This window comes from Cyprinus carpio, chromosome B3 (assembly GCF_018340385.1).
Source record: "Cyprinus carpio isolate SPL01 chromosome B3, ASM1834038v1, whole genome shotgun sequence".
Taxonomy (NCBI): domain Eukaryota; kingdom Metazoa; phylum Chordata; class Actinopteri; order Cypriniformes; family Cyprinidae; genus Cyprinus; species Cyprinus carpio.
In genome coordinates this window covers 46,275,591-46,297,638 of record NC_056599.1, presented here as the reverse complement: position 1 = coordinate 46,297,638, position 22,048 = coordinate 46,275,591, and the positions used below count along the sequence as shown (strand labels likewise).

At 37.1% G+C, this 22,048-nt stretch overlaps 2 protein-coding genes and 1 long non-coding RNA gene across 3 annotated transcripts; all 3 read left to right on the top strand.

Moving 5' to 3' along the window:
• Positions 1-200: 200 nt before the first annotated feature.
• Positions 201-4,132, top strand: LOC109057579. The gene is made up of 3 exons (XM_042721089.1): positions 201-614; positions 802-1,158; positions 3,986-4,132. The coding sequence occupies exons 1-3, from the start codon at positions 380-382 to the stop codon at positions 4,042-4,044; spliced, it is 651 nt and encodes a 216-aa protein (XP_042577023.1). The 5' UTR covers positions 201-379; the 3' UTR covers positions 4,045-4,132.
• LOC122136676 (serine/threonine-protein kinase pim-1-like) lies at positions 1,496-3,486 on the top strand. The gene is made up of 6 exons (XM_042721088.1): positions 1,496-1,766; positions 2,004-2,101; positions 2,224-2,274; positions 2,482-2,863; positions 2,963-3,139; positions 3,369-3,486. The coding sequence occupies exons 1-6, from the start codon at positions 1,721-1,723 to the stop codon at positions 3,461-3,463; spliced, it is 849 nt and encodes a 282-aa protein (XP_042577022.1). The 5' UTR covers positions 1,496-1,720; the 3' UTR covers positions 3,464-3,486.
• Positions 4,133-14,536: 10,404 nt separating the features above from the next.
• On the top strand, positions 14,537-15,889 carry LOC122136680. The gene is made up of 3 exons (XR_006154312.1): positions 14,537-14,972; positions 15,587-15,635; positions 15,806-15,889. It is a non-coding gene; the product is annotated as an uncharacterized LOC122136680 (long non-coding RNA).
• Positions 15,890-22,048: the final 6,159 nt, after the last annotated feature.

Sequence of the window (22,048 nt, the reverse complement as noted above, 5' to 3'; positions counted from 1 at the left end):
GTGCTGTCCGAGGATATAAAACTCGCACTGAACACCTGACTAACTGGCTTTTACTCCCGGACGTGCAGTATGTGCAGCATCTTTAGTATATTTTAAATATATGTAACACAACAACATTTTAGAAATGCGTGCTGTTCCGCTGTGAAATTCAAGCACGCGCCTATTAGAACGTAGGCGATTAAAAAAAGAATCTTGTGTGACGTCACAGAGTAGTCGAAGCAGTATAAAAGGCTCAACCTTCGAACCAGAGATCAGTCGAGTTTCGTGAGTGAGAGTCAGTGTAGAGAATCGACAGAGAGTGATTACTGACTGACACACAGTGTACAGACACGAGTTTTTACACACAGGGTGTCCACGGTTTATAACATAATCGAGCAGAATGTCGAAGACATCTGTGTTTTTCGCGGAGTGCAGTGAAGTTAAGAGAGAAGCTGTGGACAGGCTGGAGATGATCAGCCTTACCTCAGACATAATGTCTGACTCTGTAAGCATCAAAGAGGTGACAACTTCCAAAAAATCTGTGGAGACAACAGGAGATCCAGGGAGCGTTAGCTCAGATAATCAAGCTGGCGTGAAGGCTTGTGCTACAGACAGTGTGGAGAACAGCCCAACAGGTGAGCTGCAAGTTTCAAATAGATAAACGTAAAGTTATCTTTGTGCTGTTCGAGCCTCATTTAGGAAATTATTCTCCCCATTTCAGGATTATGAACTTACATTTCTTTAACACATTCATCATGAAATTATTTTAATACATGATTTGTGTCTCATGTGTAGATTACTATTGATTTTTCTTTATTTTAGAGAAACCTGCAAAAGGGAAGAAGGGGAAAGACGTCCACGCTGTCTTTCGGAGAGTATGGAAGGCTGTAAAGCGCCCTTTCCTTTGCTGCGACCCGAACAGTGTGGTGTTTCTTACACCACAGCCGGACCTAGACGGTTCAGCGCTAACACCCGTCCCAAGTCCCTTCAGAATCACACCAGTGGCTGACGCAGATCCTGCCGACCCTGAGCTGGTGTGTCTGCCGGGCCAGGTCTGTGAAGATGTTGAGTCTGTGTGTGTGCCAGGTCCCTCCAGGACGGAGCAAACAGCAGACGCAGATCTGGCCGATCCCAAGTCGCCGCCTGTGGCAGATCCGTCCAGTTCTGACCCGGGTGACGGTGAGTCATCATTACTTCGGTTTATTTTATTTCTACCATTTTTAATATGCAATGTTCTGTTGTCCATCATTACTTGCTGTAATTCTCGATTCACTGCTAGCAACTGCTTAAAAATCCAACAATTATTTTCTATGTTCCACTATTACTTGCAATTGGAATCTGCTTAAAAATCCAACCATGACTTTTGCGGCATTAGTTTCATTACTTGTTATAATTCTGATTCACTGCTAGTAACTTTTCATTTGTAACTGTATCAATTAGAAGCTGCAGCTATGATAATTCACTTTAGAAAAAACTAAGAAGGGGAGGAAAAGGAAAGCAGTGCATGCGTTCTTCCAGAGACTCCGTAAGGCTGTAAAGCACCTCTTCCTCTGCCAAGACTCGACTCGAACACCTGTCGAAGTCCCATCTGAGATGAAGTCAGTGGATGACGACATCCCTGTGGAGCCGGAGCCGGAGCCGGAGCCGGTCTGTCTGAGCAGGTCTGAGCAGGTCTGTGCAGCTCTCCAGTCCTTCCACGTATGTGCAAGCGGCCGACGCAGATCAAGACGCTCCAGTGTTGATGCTTGTCTCAGATTCATCCGATTCAGAGATCAGTCTGGATTGTGGTGAGTCGTCATTACCTTTTGATATTTCTGCATTCTTTTCTACTTCTCATTATTTAGGCTGTGAATCTGATACTCTTCACTTTCCTTGGAGTGACTGCTTGTACCTGATTTACAGTGGCTCTGAATCCAAAGGATAGGATTCTTTAAATGGATCTTATTTGATCTGTTCATTTCAGACGATAAAAGGAAAGTGCAGCCTGATGTATGTCCATGTTCTTTCTCCTGTGTGTTTTTTAGGATCTAGAGTGTGTCTCTTTCTGGTGGGAGAGCTTCTAGGATACGGGAGTTTTGGCAAGGTGTATGAGGGAACCCACATATTTGATGATAGAATTAAGGTAAAGCACTTTTATTGACTTGAATCGACATTTTGCTCCAGATGTAGAGATGTGTGTCCACTGTCTTGATTTAAACAGATTGTAGAGCTTGGGAGAATTAACTGTGCTTTTGTCATTCACAGGTCGCCATGAAGTACATCCACAAGCACAAAAATGACCGCTGTCTTCACGTTGTAAGTTAACAAATCTAAGAATAATTTTGGTTGATTCTGAGTAATTATTATTGTGCTGTAAATACTTGTAGCTAACTAACATAAAATGAAATAGAAATGAATTAGACAACAAAGATGTAATTGCACATCTAAATACAACGATGTCCATTATTCTACAGATCTTCTAAGTGACGAGTTGCTCAAAGTCCACTGTTTGTTTTTCGCTAGGCTGGTCATTCCAAACCTGTCATCGCAGAAGTGGCAATGTTGCTTAGGTTGCGAGAACCTCCATTATGCCCCAACATCATCAAACTACACCACTGGATTGAGAAGAAGAGGAGCTTCGTGCTCATTATGGAGTACCCGAAACCATGCAGTACCTTGCATCAGTACATCACGTGTTCAGACGACATGAATGAAGGAAAAGCTCGCTGGTTAATCAGTCAGTTAGTCCAAGCTGTGAAACACTGCGTTGACCGTGGAGTCTTCCATGGTGATATCCACACGGGGAACATCCTGGTGACTAATCCCAGTTTGGAGCTCAAACTAATTGACTTCGGTTGTGCTTATCCAATCAGCAGTGAGGGCCTTCTCAGCAGTGAATACCGAGGTGTGTTTGTGTTACCAAAGCAGAGTGCAGTGTCATTGATCACAGTATTGTCTTTTTGATAACAGCATTGCTCAACACAAAAAAATGTTTGTCTTACAGGAGCACCACTCTTCACCCCACCTGAGGTCATAAGGCACAGCAAATACCACGCTGACCCAGCGTATGTCTGGGCAATAGGTGTTGTGCTGTTTGAAATCTTGCACGGGTTTTTGCCATTTGGAAGCCAAGATGAAATACTGCGTGACTATGTTAAAGCAAAACCCACTTTATCCTCAGGTAAACACAACAGACACCTCTTTACAGACAAAACAGATATGTCAGACAGGAAGTCTAGCAAGTAACAAATGTTTACCAACATGACTGTAGAAAATTGTTATTTAATTGGGGATATTTAGATCATCTAATAATGAAATTTTAAATGTTAAAACATTTACTCTTCAGAAGCTTTTTCATGTCAACATTGATGTTAAGACTAACCTGCACTCTCACTCTGAAATCTTTACAGCATGCCATGACCTGATTTTCCAGTGTTTGATCCGCAATCCAGCGAACAGACTGACGCTAGAGCATCTAGAAGAGCACAGGTGGTTTAAGAGCTAGATTGGCAGAAGACAGCGGATCCCCATGCATCAGTTAGATGAGAAAAGGTAGTGTGAAACACTCTCAGTCCCTCTCATCGGAAGAGTCAAACTTCTTTATAGTTCAACTGTAATTTGCACTGGCATAATGAAAGAGGTGATACAGAGATCCATCATGTACCTTACGTAATATAGTGATGAAAACGAATGAACAAAATCCATATACAGAGGCTTTCTGCTACAAAAGAGAGCTCCCTCTCCATCGTCTCTCCAATCTCAACATCTGTGGCAGATCCGTCCAGTTCTGACCCGGGTGACGGTGAGTCGTCATTACTTTGGTTTATTTTATTTCTACCATTTTTAATATGCGATGTTCTGTTGTCCATCATTACTTGTTATAATTCTGATTCACTGCAAGTAACTGCTTAAAAACCCAACAACTGCTTCTGTTGTATAATTTTCACTTTTAATTATATTAATTAGTTAGCTGCAGCTCTAATAATCATTTGCAGTTATGTTTCTAATAGTTTATTGTTCATTTTAGAAAAGGGAGGAAGAGGAAGACAGTCAGTGCTTTCTTCTGGAGATTCTGTAAAGCCGTAAAGCACTTCTTCCTGTGCCGCGACTCGAACAGAGTCCAGAATCTTACACCACAGCTGGATCTAGACGATTCTGAGCCAATACCTGTCCAAGTTCCAGTTTTGGGAAGGATACTTTGGAAATCTTAATAGATTACAGATTACAAGTTACCCTACTTAAAATGTAATAAGTAGTGTAACCTTTCAATTACTTTATTAAAGAAATGTAACTGATTACATTTGATTACTTTTCTAAATGTCTAATGTTTTCAACTGTTAACTAGGCAGGGTTAAACTTACAATATGTGCTCAACACTGATAAACTGTCAGACTCAATCCCCCCAAAAATTTAAAACCGTCTCAATTATAAAGCCATTTCAATACCACGACTGAGGTGAGACCCTTGAGCAAGTCACTAAACCCCCAACTTTGGTTGTGTTTTTGGTGTGTGTTTTTGTGTGTGTGTGTGTGTGTTTTTACAGTGTGTGTGTGTGTGTTATGCAGAGAGCACAAATTCAGAGTATTGGACACCATACGTGGCCAAACGTCACTTCACTTCGCTTTCACTTAAATTAATGAAAATTTTGTCATTAATCACTTACCCCCGTATCGTTCCAAACCCGTAAAAGCTCAGTTCGTCTTCAGAACACAATTTAATATATTTTGGATGAAAACCGGTAGGCTTGAGACTGTCCCATAGACTGCCAAGTAAATAAAAGTGTCAAGAGCGGAGAAACTATAATGTATATTATGTGGAAAAAAATGTGTTTTTTTTTTTTTTTTTTTTTTCACTTTAAAAACCGTATAAACACATTGCATTACACCAAATACACAACATATGTTCTTTTTAGCAACATCATATGACCCCTTTAAGTCCCTCAGTTTTTTCTTTAAGTTTTTAGTTCAGGATGGGGGCCAGCACTGTTTCCATGTTTGTTGCAGACTTGTGAAGCCCTCCATCATGTTCTAAAAAAGGACAATCTGAAGGTACATATTTGTATAACTACAAAATTGCTTTATCTAAGTTTGATTGTGTCATTGTTCTAAACCTTTAGTTTTCAGGTTGATGCATTTTGCATGACAGTTTGCAGATGCTATTGATTGAAATTGGGTGCTTTTTATTATGATGGAAGTTTTTAGTTTTGTTTAAGAATTTTATTTTGCTTCACTGCCATTATAAATGTTGGAAGAGCCAGGACATTTTTTTTTTTACTATGATAACTAGGATAGAATTCATCTGAAAGAAGAAAGTCATATACACCTAGGATGACTTGAGAGTGAGTAAATCATGGTGCAATTTTCATTTTTGGGTGAACTATCCCTTTAATTCTACAGTTTAAGACTGTTCCCGCATGCACTGCACAGTTTAAGAATAAAATTTAAATTTAAAAAAGTGATCTTCTGTCAGGACAGTGTCCCTGTTGCTTTCGAGAATCAACTAAAATCAATGAGAAATGTGATTAAACTTTTGTTTTTTTTTTGTTATATGGCCAAGGTCTGTAAGCAGCCCAAATAATTATTTCACACTTGTTTTGTTTTTTGGACTGAGGAAGAGATTATCTTTGGAGATTGCCAAAGGCTTTTAAGATAAATGACAGTTTCCTCAGTGCTTGGGCTCCCTGGATGGAAAGCATATTTATATCCAGTCACCAGCACACAGTGGCAGTACATTCAGATTTTGCATCCTTATTTTGGCAGCCGTTGATGCAAACTGCAGTTTTATTTATATGAATGTAGGCACGCAGGGCAGAGTTTCTGATGCAGGTCTGTTTGTGAACTCAGAAATTAAAAGGGCATTAGATGAATAGCTGCTGAGTGTCCCACAGCCAAAGTCACTGCCGAATTCAAACATCCAGTTTCCCTTTGTGTTTGTGGGGGATGAGGCTTACCCACTTCGGCCAGATCTGATGAAGCCCTTCCCACATACACCGCTGGAGTTTGACCAGCGAGTCTCCAACTATCACCTTTCTCGGGCACCAAGGGTTGTAGAGAATGCATTCGGCATCCTTGCCAACCGATAGCGAGTTGTGTTCGATCAACAATGCTGCTATCACCAGAGAAAGTCTCCAAAGTAACTATGGTAGCTGTGTCTCCACAATAACTTAGGGCATTGTGGGTCTTAGGCATATAACCTATACCTGTAGCAGCAGCACCAAAACACATGAAAAGTCCACTTTCAGTTTTAATTGCAGGTTTAGTTCACTTTTCTTTTTTTTTGTCTATTTTGTCTGCAAACAGAATCTGATTGTGGGCTGACTGCTAAGTAAAGGTGTTTTGTGTGTAACATTCTGTTTAATTCTTTAGCTTTAAAGGATTTTTGCCCTGATTAAACAGAGGTGTTTGATTGAGAAAGCTTTTCTTATTCAAAAAAGGTAAAGGAGTGGCTTTCCTCTGACAGATCGTCTTGATCGAGGGGGTTGTCATCTGACTCCTCATCATCCAGATACTCTTTAACTGATGGATCGAGCTATAAAGAAATGTTTAGCACAATATTGTAGAGGAATTTAAAAGCCACTTAGACCGCTGGGGACAAAATATTTTTCAACAAAAGAAAAAAAACTGCCATCTATAAATTCTACAGTTTGTCTGTTATGTGTGTTGGTTTTATGAAGAAGAGGTACATGTAATGACTCAAGTCTGTTATATGATGATGCCTGGACTGAGACTTCTGTTAGTGATAATAGATTTTTTAGAATTTAGAAACTTAGCTTTAAATTTTTTTTTTTTATTTGTTTTAGAGAAATAATACAATTATGTTTTTAATAATCATTATGAAGTGTTGTTCAGCTTCCTACCATAAACACAAATGCGTAATGCTGCTGTGATAAAGGGGCTGGTCGGTGGTTCTAGGCTTGATTGTGTTTATGGGGTGCAGCTAACATGTTATTACCGTTTTTTTTAGAGACGTTTATGGGGTTGCAAAAATGCATTAATTCCGTTACACATAATTTACTTTTATTCCACACAGCTCTGTCCCTTCTCTGAGAAACTCGCTGATCATTTCCTACTTTTATGAAGGCCCTCCCTCAGAAAAAGGCAGTGGGCTCTGATTGGTTAGCTAGCCCAGTGTTTTTTGATTGGCTAAACTGCCTCTAGCACACGTCTAAACGTCCCGCCCCTCACTTCAGCACAATGTGCTCCGGTTGTATTGTAAACAATGGCGTTTGTTAATATCGCTTATCAGTTTGAGCTCGATTGAGAAGCAGACAGAAGTGCAGGAACCTGTGCAAGCACGGCTTTTAATGGTAGGTTTATGTTTTTAGTTTGTTGTTGTTGTCATCGCGCGTCTGTCCCGGATAATCGAAAATGGGAAAAAAGGCGGGAGCTGGTTACTGAAGCCACGCCACACCCTAGCTCGACGGCAGTGTCAGTAGCGGCAATCTAGCTGTCACTCAAGTGACCACACGCCTTTAATTATGCAGAACTTTAAGGCTTCATATAATTTAAACGGATGAGTTATAAAAAAATTCACCCCCCTCACAGTTGTCTTGAAAGGCAAAATTAGCTATATAGACCAAAAATAATTTTTTGTACCAGGCTGTAAACATGTTTTTTTTTCTGCTGTAAAGTTGGGTATTTTAACATGGAGAGTCTATGGGATTGACTCTTTTCTGCAGCCAGCCTCAAGCGGCCAGTCGATGAATTACAGTTTTAGTCACTTTGTTGTTTGGCTTCACGAGAGAGAGCGTGAGTTTGTCACTTGGGAAAAAATGTGCATTATCTCACTAGATTTGTAACATAAATCATTTATAAACCTTTGCCAACACAGGAGAATACATCAACCTATGTCTAAATATGCCATGTATTGTACATCGCGATTTCAAAATAAAAGTTTCTGCTTGTGGCCAAATATTAAAATTTAATGGATTTAAACATTGTTTAATCACGCCGTGAAGTGAAAAATTCACCAGGCAGTTGGCCCCCTCTGCAGGTACTTGTTTTAATACATAATGTGCTTCAGTTTGTTATGTTCATATTATCTGTATAGGCATATTACATTATGTATTTTAACAGTGTTATTCACTCATTAGTTTACTCATCGTTAGTTTATACTAAAGCCTGGTTTTCATTTAGGTCAATGTTACTAAAAAAATATCAGATTACTCAACTGTCAAAATAATCAGTAGATTACTTGATTATCAAAATAATCATTAGTTACAGCCCTAGATTAGTTAAAATATTTCTAAATATAACTGCATTGTTTTACTTTTTGTAATTAAAAGATAAATTTTTTGTTAGTTAAAGTCCTAGATTAGTTAAAATATGTCTAAATATAACTGCATTGTTTTAACCAAGTATCTGTATTTTGTCTCATCTCGTGAGACAAGTGTTATTGTCACACCCACCCTTAGTGTCGATGTGCAGTGATATAGCTCATGATTTTCCACGAGTTTGATAGAGCTTTCATTCTTCAGGTCAACCATACATTCATGAAAAAAATCAGTTTGAATAAAGACAGCAATAACTTTGGCAACTTTAACATTTCAAAGGATACTATAAAGTTGCCACAGTCACTGCATGCTTTGCTTGTGCTGTCCCATCCTCGCAACACCCCCAGAAAAATGTTCAGGCTCAGGAATTTTTTGTTTTTTTATTTAACCCCTGTATATTGTGAAATTACTAATTATATTTATATAGTGAATTCTTTAATTACAAATGCAATTGGACATTGAAAAAAAAAGGGTAACACTTTACATTAAAGTTCCCTTTATAAAGGTCTTCCCTTTAAAATTACTAATAAGTCATTTACAAATGCATTATAAATCATTGATAAGCAGTTATAAATCTATGAATAAAAAGGGTGATTTTATTGCAGTACCTGCCAAATAGTGAGCCATTTTTAACTCATTATAAGTGCTTAATAAACATATTTATTTGTATTTATTTAATATGAAAAAATAGATTCCTGATTTATTTAATGATGCAGCAATAATTGACTATTATAGCGAGACTTAAGGGTGTTGTATTTATGGTTTTCTCAGTAATATCTCATGATTTGTGTCACTTTTTCTTACATTGTTTTATACTAGAATCTACTCTGTGCCTTACGATTCTCCACAAAAGTTCATGATGTCTATCCACAGTAATGATTAGAAACTGATATTATTTTGTTTATCAAGATGAAAATTATCAAATTTTATTTTGGGGAAAAAAAAATCATAAAAGCACAACCATGGCTTGATGATAGTAATACTGAGAAAAATGTTAATTCCAATATTACCTGGGCGATGGTAAATGTGTTTTCATTTTAGGGTGAACTGTTCCTTTAACAGAAGAACTGAGTTATGAATGCATAGTCAGGTTAAATGTACAGTGGGTACGGAAAGTACTCAGACCCCCTTAAATTTTTTTCACTCTTTGTGTTATTTTGCAGCTATTTGCTAAAATCATTTATCATTTAAGTTCATTTTTGTTCCTCATTAATGTACACACAGCACCCCATATTGACAGAAAAACACAGAATTGTTGTCATTTTTGCAGATTTATTAAAAAAGAAAAAACTGAAATATCACATGGTCCTAAGTATTCAGACCCTTTGCTGTGACACTCACATATTTAAACTCAGGTGCTGTCCATTTCTTCTGATCATCCTTGAGATGGTTCTACATCCCAGGGTTCTTCAAATCTTGCCCTGGAGGGCCAATACACTGCAGAGTTTAGCTCCAACCGTGATCAAACTCACCTACCTCAGATTTTCTAATGATCCTGAAGACATTGATTAGCATGCCCATGTATGTTTGATTAGGGTTAGAGCTAAACTCTGCAGGAAAGTAGATCTCGCGGGCCAGATTGAGGATCCCTGTTCTACACCTTCATTTGAGTCCAGCTGTGTTGATTATACTGATTGGACTTGATTAGGAAAGCCACACACCTGTCTACATAAGACCTTACAGCTCACAGTGCATGTCAGAGCAAATGAGAATCATGAGGTCAAAGGAACTGCCTGAAGAGCTCAGAGACAGAATTGTGGCAAGGCACAGATCTGGCCAAGGTTACAAAAGAAAATTCTGCTGCACTTAAGGTTCCTAAGAGCACAGTGGCCTCCATAATCCTTAAATGGAAGACGTTTTGGGATGACCAGAAACCCTTCCTAGAGCTGGCCGTCCGGCCAAACTCAGCTATCGGGGGGAGAAGAGCCTTGGTGAGAGAGGTAAAGAAGAGCCCAAAGATCACTGTGGCTGAGCTCCAGAGATGCAGTCAGCTCGGGAGATGAGAGAAAGTTGTAGAAAGTCAACCATCACTGCAGCCCTCCACCAGTCGAGTGGCCCGACGGAAGCCTCTCCTCAGTGCAAAAACTAACAAAGAGGAGTCCCCCCTGTCAGAGACTGCACTCTTTCCACTCTCTGGAATATAATAATAAATAATAATATAATAATAATCAAATAATAATAATAATAAATAACGCATTTGTATATATTCTGTTTTGTATTTATGTCTAATTCTATTTACATGTACAAACCCGATATCCAAAAAAGTTGGGACACGTACAAATTGTGAGTAAAAAACTAAAACTACAAGTATGATTCTTAACTATTCGTTATAAGATATTTCTGATGAAATCCAAGAACTTTCTGACCCTCCATAGACCACAAGGGTACTATGGTCAAGGCACAGGAATGCAGTAAGTACATCATTAAAATGGTCCGTGTGTGACATCAGTGGTTCAAAGGTAATTTTTACAAAGATATGAGAAACTTTTTGTGTGCAAAAATAATAAAAATTACGTTTATTCAACAATTCGTCTCCTCCACGTCACCCCAGCACTGTTATGAAGAGTATCAGCAACACATTCCAGTGTTTAACTCTGCTCATAAAAAAACTCGAACATGCATGGGTTAACTCGGTTAGACAACAGATCTTCAGGATGCCAGAAGCTAGACACGGTTAACTAAAACACTATTTTTCTTGGCTGTACCTTCCACACGTTTATCTTACTCCCTCCCCCCACCCAAGCACATGAGTAAGGTATCAGAACAATTCCAGTGCTCTTTAAACTCCTTTAATCACAAGTAAATACAGTATCATTAAATGGTCCGTTGTGACATCAGTGGTTCAAAGGTAATTTTAAAAAGATATGAGAATGACTTTTTGTGTGCAAAAAATAATAAAAAATGACTTTATTCAACAATTCTTCTCCTCCACGTCACCCCACCACTGTTATGAAGAGTATCAGAACACATTCCAGTGTTTAACTCTGCTCATAAAAAACGTGTGTGTGTGTGGTGCTGCTGACCGTTAGAACACATGCATGTTGCTGTACCTTGTTTACAAGCAGATGAACAAAGGTCTTATGGGTTTCAGAATTACATGACAAGAATTTATATTTTTGGGGTGAACTATCCCCTTACAAAAACTTGACAAAAACCATTTTTGTGCTTTTTTGCCTTTAAGCTTTTGCCTTTCAAGCGTTATTTCAGTGCTTTTGTGGGCTTACTACATGCCTGGTACTCCTCTAACATCATGAGGCATCTAGTCTAGTTTTTTTTTTTTTTTTTTTTATCTGTTGAGTCTCATTTACTAAGTTAAGTTTTGTCACAAAGCCATGACTCTGATTTCGTCTTTGCCTGCCTCAAGCTTCAAGCAGCCAAAGAGACTCCACATACACTCTTCAGCAAACATCCAAAGTGGTTGGCTTCCCAGGATGTTCCTCCAGATGCTACTAAACCTGCAGTCACTCAGTGAACCTGGCAAGCCCCCTTTCAGTGTAGTGTTTCTGCGAAATTTGCTAAGAAATGATCAAAATCTTCATCTCTGTTAAAAAAGAGGTGGTGGAGGGGACTGAGGAGGAGAGCTGAATGTTTTGAAGTGCTTACAGTGTGTCTGATGTGCTGTTGATCTTCTTGTGAAAATATGAAAGATTTTGGTCTTATATACAGACTGAAGCATACTCCGGTTAGAAAGCAGCTGGCAGAGGGGTTGGTGGCACACAGGTAGTAAGTTGTAGATTTGAAGTATAATTTTAATTATGAAACAACATCAACTTTAAATTTACATTTAATCATTTTAGCAAAATATTTTATCCAAAGTAATTTACAACAGAAGTGTTTTTTACACTTACGGGTCATTCTATGGAAACGTCCATTTTTCTGTCCCTGGCCTTTACAGAAATATTACACTTGAAAAACACTTGAGTGTTTCATTTTAAAATATAATAAAAAAAAAACTTAACCATGTTATTTGAACAATTACACCTTCTTGAGCCATCAATATGGCAATATTTGTTTTTACTATGATTCATAAGTTTAGCTCCTGAACATACCAAGAAGTTTTGAGTCTGATATGAACATTTCAGGTAAGGAGAATTTGTGTACACTTTCTCATTTAGCTTAAACTTTGCTTTTTAAGTGAAATAATAATAAAAAACTAGATAAAAAGTTTGTCAAGACAAGTTGGCTTGAGAAAGCCTGGCCAGAATGTTTGAAAAGTTTAAGAGGTTTAAGAAGTTCAAAAAAGCAAGTGATTAGCATACATAGATAGATATGTAGCATAGATTATGTAGATAGATAGATAGACAGAAATAGTCAGAAGATAGATACTTCCAGTCTTGTGACGTTCGCATTTACTGTAAGGGAAGCTTACATACGGAACTTGGCTAGATATAATTAATGTTTTTCAAGTTAAATATCAGATAGCGGTATCGAAATCAAAGATATAAAAACAAACCACTCAAATGTGTGTACTGTACATTTTCAGAGAACTGATTCTGTTCTGAATGCTGTTTATAAGATCATAAGGTTAGCGACTGTCAAACGATCCTCAGATTTCTGCATGTATATGGTTTATTAATGTTATTTGAATACATAATTTATAATTGTAACTGTTCAGTTTAACAATGCAATTATGGTAGGTTTGCATTAATTAAAATATTGGTGTTTTGTATTTCTCTGTGTATTTTTATTCAATTTATTATCTGTTTTGTGACAGATCTGTTGCATAAATGATTATCTGTCTATAAGCATCCCATGTATATTTTTATGATTTCTTTTGCATTAATTATCAGATAAAACAAATCTATAAATTAGTCGTGTTTTAAGTGTATCGTTTTACAGTTTAAAATTTTTTTTTTTAAATTTAAAAATATGTTTGATGCAAAGTGTGTAAAAAATATTAAAATATGTTGTGTGAAAATGATAATGGAACAAACTGATGACGTATATGCACAACAGAAAAATATTTATGAAGATCAGTCATTTTAACAGTAAAATATAAAGAATGTTTTACAGTAGTTAATGCCATCCCTTCTGGACTAATTAATCTGATGAGCAGAAATCTGTCTTATTATAATGTAGATTTCCTCCATTTTATTTAAAATAAATGGTTTTCTGATGTGATTTGAGATTTTGAAAAAGGTAGAAAGTTTCATGGGTCAAAAGGGAAAAAATGTGTGCAGTTTGTGAGACTCTAGGACAAAGGTTAAGGGTTGTAGTTTTTTTTTTTATTGTAACTTGTAGTGCCATGAGTATGAGTAATGGCACAATTACATATTTTCTTCAGATTATATTGCATTATAATTTCTAGCAGGAGTAATTGTTTTACATTCAGTAGTACAGTGTCTTAAAGGATGTGCTTCTCTGTTTCCTTAAAGGGATACTTAACCCCAAAATAAAAGCTGTCACCATTTACTCTCCTTCATGTCTTTCCAAACCCATAAGACATTGGTTAATCTTCAAAGTGACACAACTAAAGATATAGATGTGAGAGGAAGGATATGAATGGTAAAGAAGACAACTACTGCGGAAACACAAAATTATGTTTTTATTGTTACTGACAAACGGTTTAGAACAAACTATGTACAAACTAAAAACTAACAAACAAAAGAAAAGCTTTAAGCAGAGAAAACCTCAAATGTTAAAAAGTGAAAACCCCCACAAACTAAACAGAAAGAAAGATATAAACAGATAACTATTTACATTTTCCTGCTTTACTGAATGGACCTCTCAAACACGGCGGTTGATGTATTTTAGGATTAGCCTCATGGGCCGCTGGAGATCAGGTCATCCTCGATGCATGAGTAGATGCTCTCAGGGATTGCACAGACCACGCAGTCACTCGTGAGAAAGAGGCATGTGTCGTGATCTCAGACACCGATTACTTCAACTTCGGTTTCTTGGACCTGCCCCATAGCAATCTGTAAGTTTTACAAAAAAATAAGTAAATAAAATAAAATGAGTACTGGAGGTTTCAAGTGTTACACTGCATCCCAATTCACTTGCTTATACTATGCCCAAAAATTATGTACACTTAAGAGTACATACTTTAGAGTGTGTAGTAAAAGAGCTGCCAAAGTTTGAGACCTACTACTTTGTCATAATTGCACCTATTAGTTACGCGCACCCTGTTATCATTTAAAGTGTGTAATGCAGATTAGAGACCCAGTGAGTCAATGTGTAGAAAAATTATGTAGATTTTCTTTAAAGCATACTTCTGAATATGCTACGGAGTCTTCTAGAGTCTCTAACCTGCATTATGCACTTTAAACTGTCAATCATCTCGTCACAGTTAATATCCTCCACATTAAATGTTAGTGTTAGAGTGTGCTGTATCTGGACTTCAGATTTTGTCTTGAAGCGTTAGACCATCTGGGTACTTTTGGAATACTTACATTAACATTCTACAGTTTGGGACACACTAATTCTAATTTTGAATACTATTTCATGATTCAGTTTGATTATCGTCAAGTCAACGATTCGATTCAGTTCAATATAATAATGCATCACGATTATATCACATTTATTTTGTGCATTTTTATTAAATTATATAAGCAGGCTACTTTTTAAAATTAATTAATTTAAAGTAAGGACCACATCGTCACCTGCATACAGGTCCCTCAGGGCCTCATCCCTCCACAACGATACCTCAAAAACTTTTTCTCCACACTTCAGGTGAAGATCCAGGACGGGAACGTGAGTGCGTGTCATCCTCACCCCACGCAGCTAGAAAATTAAAATTCAAGTGAGTAGCATTTCACAGTCCTGTTCCTAGAATGTTTATTTTATTAAATTCACCCAATTTAGGTTAATTAATCTTTGATTAGGGAACACATTCATTATTAACTAATTGCTTATTAGCATGTATATTACTAGCATATTGGCTGTTTATTGGTGCTTACAAAGCACATATTAATGCTTTATTCTGGATCTAACCATATTCTGGTACCCCACACTTAAACATAACCACTACAACTACCATACTATCAGTAAGAAGTTAATATTGAATGTGTTCCATAATCTACAGTGTTATAGATGGATAGAAGTGCTGTTAATCATGCAGGACTCTAAAAGGATTCTAAATTCTAAATCTTTCTACATGGTGTTAGTGAAGATTGTCAGATTTACCTTCTGCATCATCAACTTTACTATGTTAAATGGAAAATATGTAAGGTGTCTTCATATTTTAGTTTTTCAGAATTACTTTAGCACTTATTTTCTGAACCTTATTTTCAAAACGTCAATTCAATTTAAAGTTTATTTGTATAGTGCTTTTTATGATACAAATCATTGTTTTTATGTTTGATTCCTTTGTTTTTTATGTTTGATTTCTTAAAGTCAGTTCACTCTCTATTTTAGGTAACTTGAAGCTGGAAAAGGATGATAGAGAGGTAACACTGTTAAACTGGTAAGTTATTTAAGGTAAAACTCTTAAAAGAATGAATTAAACACTGCAAAAATGTTTAGATCAAAAGAAAATAGATAGCAAATTCACTCACTTCTTTGATCTGCCCTTGGAGGCTGAGGTAGCCTCTCTTGAAGATTCGTCGCCCTCTTCACCGCTCATGCTGGGTGAAGGTGGACACAGGGCCTCTTTTACAGCCTTCTGTGCCTCTTCGCTGATGTCCTGCGCCACGGCCTTAAACTTCATCATTCCAGGACCAACAAATAAATACATTTGTCCGTATGTGTTGGACAGGGTGTAATTCTGTGAGATGTAACTCACCCCATCCTCAAATTCAGGGGTGAACCCATCTTTTTTAAGTATACAGTTGTTCCATCAGTAAGTGCACAAACCATCTCTGTTTTAGCCTTCGCTACCTCTATTTTTTCCCTTTCGTACAGTAGTGCGCGGTGGTTAAGACGGGTGTCCACGCACTTGCACCTTAAAAATGCAGAGGGAGAAGTTGGAGATGCCATTCTGTGGAAAAGAAAATACAGAGAAAGGTACTTGTGAAAACTAAATAAATATATAAATGAAAAAATGCCTTTTGTTTATTTTGGTCTCTTCTACTCATCAAGGCTGAATTTATTTTATTAAAAGTACAGAAAAAAACTAAATATTATGAAATATAATTACAGTTTTAAGTAATGGTTTTCTGTTTTAATATACTGTACTTTAAAATTTTTGGAACCTGTGATACTTTTTTCAGGATTCTTTGATTACAGTTAAAAAGAAACTATTTAAAAAAAAAGTGGGAGAAAGTTCATTAACCCTAAATTTTTGAAAGGTAGTGTATATTGTTTCAAAAGATTTTGAATGGTAGTGTAAATTGCCTTTTTATAGATTGTAATAATATTTCAAAATATTTCTGTTTTTGTTCTGTATTTTTGATTAAATAAATGCAGCCTCGGTAAGCATAAGATACTTTTTTTAAATGTTGTCCTTTTTTACTTCATATTTAAAGAATTTATTTTCATGTAATTGATTTATTTACTGAAGATCATTAAAATATTTCTTGTGCAGTGTGTCAGAGAGTGAAAGAGGGCAGTCTCTGACAGGACTCCTCTTTGTTAACTTCATATCTGACAGCATTTCTCTCTTTTTTCTTCATTCTTCACATAAATGATTTTTTTTTCTCATTTAATTGATTTATTTACTGAAGATCATTAAAAATATTTCTTGTGCAGTGAAGATTTACCTCATAAATTAGTTTTTGTCTGTCAGAGAGTGAAAGAGGTCAGTCTCTGACAGGACTCCTCTTTGTTAACTCATATCTGACAGGATTTCTCTCTTTTTTTCTTCATTCTTCACATAAATGTTTTTTTTTAATCATGTTATTGATTTATTTACTGAAGATCATTAAAAATATTTCTTGTGCAGTGAAGATTTACCTCATAAATTATTTTTGTCTGTCAGAGAGTGAAAGAGGGCAGTCTCTGACAGGACTTCTCTTTGTTAACTTCATATTTGACAGGATTTCTCTCTTTTTTTTTACCTTTTCTTCACATAAATGTTTTTTTTTTAATCATGTTATTGATTTATTTACTGAGGATCATTAAAAATATTTCTTGTGCAGTGAAGATTTACCTCATAAATTATTTTTTGTCTGTCAGAGAGTGAAAGAGGTCAGTCTCTGACAGGACTCCTCTTTGTTAACTTCATATCTGACAGGATTTCTCTCTTTTTTTCTTCATTCTTCACATAAATGTTTTTTTTTAATCATGTTATTGATTTATTTACTGAAGATCATTAAAAATATTTCTTGTACAGTGAAGATTTACCTCATAAAATTATTTTTGTCTGTCAGAGAGTGGAAAGAGGGCAGTCTCTGACAGGATTTCTCTTTTTTAACCTCATCTCTGACAGGATTTCTCTCTTTTTTTTACTTCATTCTTCACATAAATGTTTTTTTTACACCCATGTTATTGATTTATTTACTGAAGATCATTAAAAATATTTCTTGTGCACGGAAGATTAACCTCATAAATTAGTTTTTGTCTGTCAGAGGGTGAAAGAGGGCAGTCTCTGACAGGACTCCTCTTTGTTAACTTCATATCTGACAGGATTTCTCTCTTTTTTTTACTTCATTCTTCACATAAATGTTTTTTTTACTCATGTAATTGATTTATTTACTGAAGATCATTAAAAAATATTTATTGTGAAGTGAAGATTTACCTCATAAATTAGTTTTTGTCTGTCAGAGAGTGAAAGAGGTCAGTCTCTGACAGGACTCTTCTTTGTTAACTTCATATCTGACAGGATTTCTCTCTTTTTTTAACCCCATTCTTCACATAAATTTTTTTTTTTTTTTTTTTACTCATTAAATTGATTTATTTACTGAAGATCATTAAAATATTTCTTGTGCAGTGAAGATTTATTTATATTATATATATATATATATATATATATATATATATACACATAATTATATATATATATATAGGCCCAATCACTATAACTTTGAGGTTGTAACTTTTTAACATGGTTGGTAGAACAGTAGAAAGTGACTCACGTTAGAAAATAGTCTGACTTGCAGTTGTTGCAGAGTGATCAGATGAGAGGGTGTCTGTGCCCTTGAACTTGGCTGCAGTCCAATCAGATGATGTCGCCGAGGCACATGACAAAACCCCCTTTTTCCCTCCGAAGAAGAAGAGGGAGAGAGAAGAGTACAGAAGAGAGAGGGTGCGTCCGAAATCGCATACTGCTTACTGGGTCTACATTTGAATTTGAACGTACTACTCGACCGTTTAAAACAGTATTGTTCTATATAGTATGAGTGTCGGTAGTATGAATGGAATTCGGGACGTACTACACGTACCTGACGTGTTGATGTCGTCACGTGTCATGCGTCTTCACAACAGCGCGAAAATTTAAAGAGCCCCCTCAACTGCGCGAACATCGGTGATGTTGATCGTAATTGTTACTGTTTTCATCCGCGTTTTAACTTTGATTGAATCAACATCTCTGAGGAGGAACAGGTCAGCTGCTCGCAGATCACGCCTTCCTCGAGCCCCCTCAACTGCAGCTTCTAAAATGTTTATCAAATAATGTAAGTATACTCACCTATTTAGCTAGCAAATTTTACCTCAGAATAAAAAGATATGTCTATGAACACCGTGACAGAGGCTGATCAACGAAATTAAGTAATTTACTGTTATGACACACACACACACCAATCATCAGATACGGAATATGTAATGAATAAAATTGAATGGGTGAATAAACAATTGGTTATTGAATCAAATTTACACACACATATAAACACACACACACATACATATATATATAGAGAGAGAGCGAAAGAGAAAAAGAGAACGAATACAATATATACATACCCTAAATAAATATTATAAATATAAACAGCCTAAATAAATATTATAAATAGATACATATATACATATGTGTGGATATATATAAAAATAAATAATAAATACATAACATTCTAAAAATAATATATATATACACATTTACGGACTGTGAGCCCTACAATCTACTGCCACCTGAATGCTGCTGTGCCAATCCTTCGACTGTACTTGTACTTCGAAGATGGATCTGACCTTCGTCCCAACCTCCGGCTTTCTCGACAGTCCATCATGTCCCTCATCACTGCTTTGAGGTCAGATTCTGATTCATGGCTGGGAAAAAGATATTGAGGTGCTGTGTGTTTCTCTACTGGCTGGCCCATGCAGCATCATATCATGTGGGTGTCTCTGGCCTTTGACATCCCAAAGTCCACGGTGCATGACATTGTGCACAGAATCAGCAGGGCAGTCATCTTTATTTTGAGGAGGGTGACCACTTTCCCAACCCCGGATGACCTGGAGGAAGTGGGGGCAGGTTTTGTCCAGCTGGCTGGGTCTCCAGCTTTTTGCATGGTGGCTGGTGCAATAGATGGGTGCCACATCCAGATCAAGTCACCAGCAAGTGAAGCCCTATGCTACTTTAACAGAAAGCTGTTCCTCTCAGTCCAGCTGCAGGCCATCACCGATCACAAGGGGGGGTTGTTCGTCGTTTTTTTTTTTGTATATCGGGTGTTTTGTTGATGATGGGGTGGTGATGAAGAGCAGCGTTTTCACTGGCCGCCTTTATCCACCTGCAGGAAACCACATCCTTGGAGATGGTGGTTATCCCTGTTTGAGTGTGCGCCCATCTGCCTCGTCATACGCCCATCTGCCACCATACAGAGAGCCTGTACAGTCTCGCTTCAACTCCAAGCATGCTCGTGCACGTAACATTGTTGAGAGAGCCTTTGGGATGCTGAAGACACGCTGGCGCTCCATCTTCTTCTTCAAGGCCCTGGAAGTGTGCCCTGCCTTTGTGCCAGATGTTGTTGCATTCTGTGCAGTGCTCCACAACCTCTGCCTTCAGAACGGGGACATTGTTGATCCAGAGGTTGTGGAGGATCCTGTCGATGACCCACCTGAGCCCCAAAACACAGAAGCCAGAGCAGGAGAGGATGTGCGGGACAATCTGGCTGCAGCTGTGTCAGCACCAGACAACTGTGCACCTGCTCGTCATGAGCTTGATTACCTGTGAGACAGTTTAACAGGTCAAGACTCTGCAAAGACTCTGTTAGCTGGTTAATATGTGAATAGTTAGGTGTGTGTGGGTGTTGTGATGTGAAAAAGTGCAGTAGCAGTATCTAGAGAGAGGTGGAAGTGCAGAGCTACTGCTCACTGCCACTGGCAGCAGGTTTTCAGGGTTTCTGCAGGTTTTATGAAGGTAAATTTAAGATTTTTTTTTTATTGGCAATGTTGATTGTAATTGTAACTGCTTTTTCATCGCATTTTAACATTATCTTTTTTAGAAAGCTATATGAATAATCTGAAGGGAATACAACTCATCATGTCCTCTAAATGTAAATTTATAGGGAGCAGACATAAATTTAAAAAATATTTACTTGGGAAGCAAAATTATGATATAAAAGTCTTGTATTCTGTGAAATTGAACAAAATGAATTTTATTATTAAAACAAGGACAAATATCTGCCTGTGGGCTCAGAAAAATCTTCATACCAATAGAAAAATAATTTTCATACCCCAGTGACAGATATTGTTCTTGTTAAATCTAAACAAGATAATTTCTTCATTTTGCATCTCAAATAAATGTATTTTGATTTATTATTTATATTCAGTATTTGTATTGGGACAAAAGAAGACATTACTTTTTGGCGGTGCATGTACATTTATTGCCCTGATGAATTTAAGACTTTCTGCTCTGTTTTAAGACCTTTTAAGGCTTAAAATTGTGGAAGGATGAATTAAGACTATTTAAGACCAAAAAACCCTGTTTTTCTACAAGTTTTCCTCTTCCAGTGCACAGCGTCTCCTCGCGGCTGCACAGGGTAACTGGGGATATCGCAGCTCAGGCTAATCGACGGGATCTCGGAGCTGCAGTGTCCCCAGAGGTGGCACCCACCAACACTCGCCCACTGCCTAAGACCGTGTGGGTGAATTTGCATAATTTTTTGAAATTCTAGCTACATATCACAAATCTCGCTAGTGGGTTATTTCAGCTTAATTTTACAAATTACTTTATTTCTGGAGTAATAAAGTGAAGCCCTATAAATGAGATTAGTAGATGATATCACTACATGTACATACCTCAAGAAACTTGAAAACTGTCTGTGAAAGTGACCTGTCTGAAGATGCTGAAGTTTATTTTCTGGCACCATTATAAAATGTTGTAAGAAATATCCATTTGGTGTTGCTTTAAACTCTATTATACTACTTGATGCAAAAGTGATTTTGTCTTAAGCTTTTTGCTCTTAATCATGTAGAAGTTAAATTTGAAACAAAAATAAAATAAATACATTTGAAAGCTGTCTGGTTTTTCTCTACAGTGCGGCACTCATTCTCAGCTGGAAACTACTACAAAATCAGTGTACACATAAGTGCTTTAAAATAGCTCTTACTCAATGTCAGATACTAAGCACTTCACAACTGACAAAATCTAGCTCCTGTAAATCCCTGGAAACTAACATTGCTACAAAACTTGATAAAACAGCATGACTCAAAGGTAAATCTCAGCATAAATAAATGGAAAGAAAGTGTAGTTTAATATTAACATTCTTTATTTTTTGCCATGAGCTCTAAAAGCTGAAGAAATCTCTGCTTTGTCTCCCTGTCTCGTCTTTCCTCTCTCTCTCTCATTTCTCGGTCTCTTCTTTCGTTCTCTATCCTTGGCCTCTCGTTCTAGTCTCTCTCTCTCTTCTTCTCCGTCATCTCTCTCTCCATCTCCTCTCCTCCTTTCTACTGCTTCTTCCTCTCCTCCATCTCGTGGATCAGCTCCTCTGTTTCTTTCCTCTTCCTCTTTCTGCTCTTTCCCTGTTGACCTCACTGAGGATGGTGAGGTTACATCAACATCTGATCCGGACG

Excerpts from the sequence above, each read along its gene's own strand:
- LOC109057579 (XM_042721089.1), top strand. The coding sequence starts at position 380 with ATGTCGAAGACATCTGTGTTTTTCGCGGAGTGCAGTGAAGTTAAGAGA. Across the intron at positions 615-801 it reads TGTGGAGAACAGCCCAACAG|AGAAACCTGCAAAAGGGAAG; the intron begins GTGAGCTGCAAG and ends TCTTTATTTTAG. Across the intron at positions 1,159-3,985 it reads CAGTTCTGACCCGGGTGACG|AAAAGGGAGGAAGAGGAAGA; the intron begins GTGAGTCATCAT and ends TGTTCATTTTAG.
- LOC122136676 (XM_042721088.1), top strand. The coding sequence starts at position 1,721 with ATGCTTGTCTCAGATTCATCCGATTCAGAGATCAGTCTGGATTGTG. Across the intron at positions 1,767-2,003 it reads AGAGATCAGTCTGGATTGTG|GATCTAGAGTGTGTCTCTTT; the intron begins GTGAGTCGTCAT and ends TGTGTTTTTTAG. Across the intron at positions 2,102-2,223 it reads TATTTGATGATAGAATTAAG|GTCGCCATGAAGTACATCCA; the intron begins GTAAAGCACTTT and ends TGTCATTCACAG.